Raw genomic sequence first — 3,990 nt, 5'->3', positions numbered from 1 at the left:
AAATACTTTTATTTGTGTATCAATTTAAAAGCTGCATTTTTACCATCCTGTAAAATATATGAGCCCGGTTTTACAAAATGCTCAACTAATTCAATTCAGAAATTAATTGATCAACTTATTATTGGTGAGTTGGTATATAATACAATTTAAATTTTGTTCGGATGTTAAAAACTATACTAATTATTATAGGAATACCTGAAATAACAGCAACCTTTGGACCCTTTGATCCCATGCATGTGAAAAATATCATATTTAAACAAGATAGCACTGAAGCAGCATCGATTCGTGCTAATTTAACCAATGTATTCGTAAAAGGTTTTTCTAAGATGAAAATAAAACAAAGCAAGTGAGTTTGTAAAAAAAATATAATAAATTTCGGGTTTTTTATATCGAAATCATATAATAATTTCCATTCGTTCTAAATATTTGTTAATAAATCCATTCGTATATGCGCAAGATAGTACAGTGAATTGAACTTTAAAATACTTACACATTATAAGTTTTTATATTAGTAATTCTGCTTATAAGATATTTTTAGCTTTTATTGCCATGGACCTTAATTTCACAGTACAGTTAGGTTCAAAGTGATAAAAAAATATTAATAACATCACCAAAAGTTCATTTAACACATATTTAATTTAACAATTTAGTGACAGTGTATAATCGAATTTATGAATATCACATCAGAAATCATCTCATACAGCGGGACAGTCACCTATAATGTGAAGGACAAACTGACCCGACTGCTGACACTAATGGTTTTTTTCGCTACATTGTCATTTTGGAAGTGCCTAGTATATTTAAATTAAAGTTCACTATAGATAAAATAAGAATAAAATAAATTTTGAAAAATTGTGATATTTATTGAGCAATAAAGTCTTTTATAAATATTGTTAAACATAGCCAAAAAATCCTTTGCTAATATATATGTAATCATCATAAAGTTTTAAAGATAATCCACAAACTAAAGCTAAGGGTCACTCAAAAAAATATGTTCTAACCATATACTAGTTAAACTGACCTAATCATTTTATTAGAGAAATTTTATCTTATGAAGTAAAGAAGATATGAAAACGAAACATGTGGTATGGTTCAACAAACATGATACGTCTAGTAAGCATGTTTGGACCTGAGACTTAGTTAAAATCTCGTTAAATCATCCAAATTATATTTCTGAATGTGGCATATTTTTAATGCTGTCTATAAAAAAAATAATATTGCGCCAAAAGCCACTACTCTAAAAGATTTTTTGCTTACTATTCTATAAGTTCTTTTAAAAAAAATTCCTCCTATCTCTACTATCCGTTGATGGAGTTCTTCTTAGTTAGAGGATTTTCTATACTCCTTTTATAGATTGGATTCTCTTTCTATTGTATTAAATATTTACGTCTCATATTCAATTTCGCAGCAAGGCATCAATATATAAAATAAAAACCAAATGAAATAATTTTAAGAAAGGTTTTATAGGAGTCTTCCTTTATAATAAATTTACACTACTGTAACATTTTATTTTCAAGTTGTCTCAATACCTTTTGGGGTATTATGTTTTGGCGAATATTTTGAGAAGCTTTCCACAACACTCTACTTTTTGATCAAACTAACAATATTCCTAAACTTAATGCATTGTTATTTTGTTTTAATAAAGTATATACATAACGAAAATATTATTATCAAGGGATAAGAAAATACTAACCTAGGCAGAATTCGATTTTTGAGGTTATAAAATATTTTAGATAAAATAAATAACAAAACTGGAAGAATTCTCAAAATTATAACCCTTTTGTGAAAGTTACAAATCTGTTAGTGTATTAATTGTAGCCTAACTGTTGCTAAGAGTAATTGTAATTTAATCTAAATTCTTTACAGAGTGAGTAAAAAAGATTTCAGCTGGGACACGAAAATATTTCTACCAAAAATGCGTATGGATGCAGATTATACTATGGAAGGCAAAATATTGCTTATACCATTGCAAGGAAAAGGCACGATATTTATAGAAATTGGTAATGAACAAATTTACTACTCATAAATAATTCTAAATTTTATCAATAATGAAACATTTTTTCCAGAAAATTTAGATATATATATGCATACAATCACACAGCTTTACGAGAAAGGCGGCTTTACTTTCGATAATATAACTAATATTAATGTTGATCTTAACATGACCCGTGTACGCACACATCTCACCAATTTATTCAATGGAGCCAGTAAGGAGGTAGAGGACAGCACAAATAAATTCTTCAATGACAATTGGAGAGATTTTTACGAAGCACTTAAGCCTATTATTGTGGAAACAGTTGAAGGCATTTTATACGATGTAATGAGTAAAGTTTTTCATCTTATACCAGCAAACTTCTTCGTTGAAGATATACCAACTTCAGAAAAATTATATGGAAAGGCAAATACAGCCTAAATTTCTTATGTGATATTAATCAGATATTTTATTATTTTTTTTATAATTTAAAAATATTTAACGTTAATTCATTATTATTTATACTTAATTATATATTTAAGATTTTTTGCAAGTCATACGTTGCTTTACAAAAAATATATTCTACAATGTCAATGTTAAACATTTTTCACCTTTGCTACCTTCACAATAATTTTTAGTTTTAATTATGGTTATTGTTAATATATTTAATATCAACTAATCATTATTATAAAATACATATGTTAGACGTTTTATATATTGTATATATTTTCAAAACTGTGACGTTACTAGAGTTTATATAAATAATGGTTTTCTACACACCATAAAACATAAAGAGAACTTCTAAAGCCAACAATTATTTATAAATATATATATATATAAATGTAAACACAATTTATAACATATATATAAACATATATATATATATATTAGCATTGAAATTCTTGCATTGTTTTTTTCTATGCACGTTTTTTTGATTGATCGTACATACAAGTGTAATACTTTTTGTATAAACTTGTTTGATTTATAGATATTTAATCACTCTTACTAAAGTAAGCTAAAATAGTTAGAGCTTCGAGTTTATTAATTTAAATATTTATTTTTAAATGTGAATATTATATATATTTTTAAGAATATATATATAGTTAATTATCAAATTATACATTCTGAGTACTTTTTAGTTCTTGATGTGTAGTTAATGTTATATATTAATTTAAATATCATATAATATCATATATATTTTAAAAATATATATAAAGTTAACTATCAAATCATAGTTTTTGAGTATTTTTCAGTTCTTGATATGTAGTTTATGTTATTATATTAATTTTGATATCATATATCATATAATATCATATATATTTTAAAGAATATATATAAAGTTAACTATCAAATCATAGTTTTTGAGTATTTTTCAGTTCTTGATATGTAGTTAATGTTATTATATTAATTTGGCTCGGAATATGTTTAATCTTCATAAATATATTTTACAAAAAGTTCTAAATAGAATACAAGTCTTTTATTAAATTGAAATACTGAAATATTAATTAATATATATAAAGTATCTATCTTGAATAATCCAACAAATAGATTACTCCCGCTTTACATTAACAAATTATCAAAGATAATCGTAATAGGTTAAAGCTTGCTAGTTAAATGAAAATAGGTTTTAAATATCTTTAAAATATTTTTTAAAATGTTTAGCAGTAAAATTTATATTTTATTTTTATTGATATTCAAAATATTATATTCTGTAAAAAAAGTTGATAAAGCTCATAATTAGAAAATTAAAATAGATTTTTGAGCTTCGACTCATATTTTAAGACACACTCAGAAAAATTGTAACTTAATTCGAAATTTTATTTTTATCTCTATGTTAGGTCTTTGTAAATTACAAGACCTTCCTAAGTTTTAGTAAGTTTTCAAAAATGAACTGCAAAGATTGAAATCGTTGTCATTATTGTTTATTTGTAAATAGTATCAACTCGCCCATAACCTGTTTCTACATTATTTTTTTATAACCCTCACCTTATATATAATCATACGCTGCTTCAAAATCG

The 3,990-nt window shown here is 24.6% G+C and overlaps 1 protein-coding gene across 1 annotated transcript; it reads left to right on the top strand.

Moving 5' to 3' along the window:
• Positions 1–27: 27 nt before the first annotated feature.
• LOC119676491 lies at positions 28–2,430 on the top strand (the record flags this gene model as incomplete). Its single annotated transcript, XM_038087730.1, has 4 exons — positions 28–124; positions 190–346; positions 1,867–2,000; positions 2,067–2,430. Coding segments are annotated over 4 exons (735 nt in total), but the record flags the coding sequence as incomplete, so codon positions are not given.
• Positions 2,431–3,990: the final 1,560 nt, after the last annotated feature.

This window comes from Teleopsis dalmanni, chromosome 2 (assembly GCF_002237135.1).
Source record: "Teleopsis dalmanni isolate 2A chromosome 2, ASM223713v2, whole genome shotgun sequence".
NCBI lineage: Eukaryota > Metazoa > Arthropoda > Insecta > Diptera > Diopsidae > Teleopsis > Teleopsis dalmanni.
The sequence above is the reverse complement of the archived record's forward strand: the minus strand, read 5'-3'. Positions and strand labels throughout refer to the sequence as shown.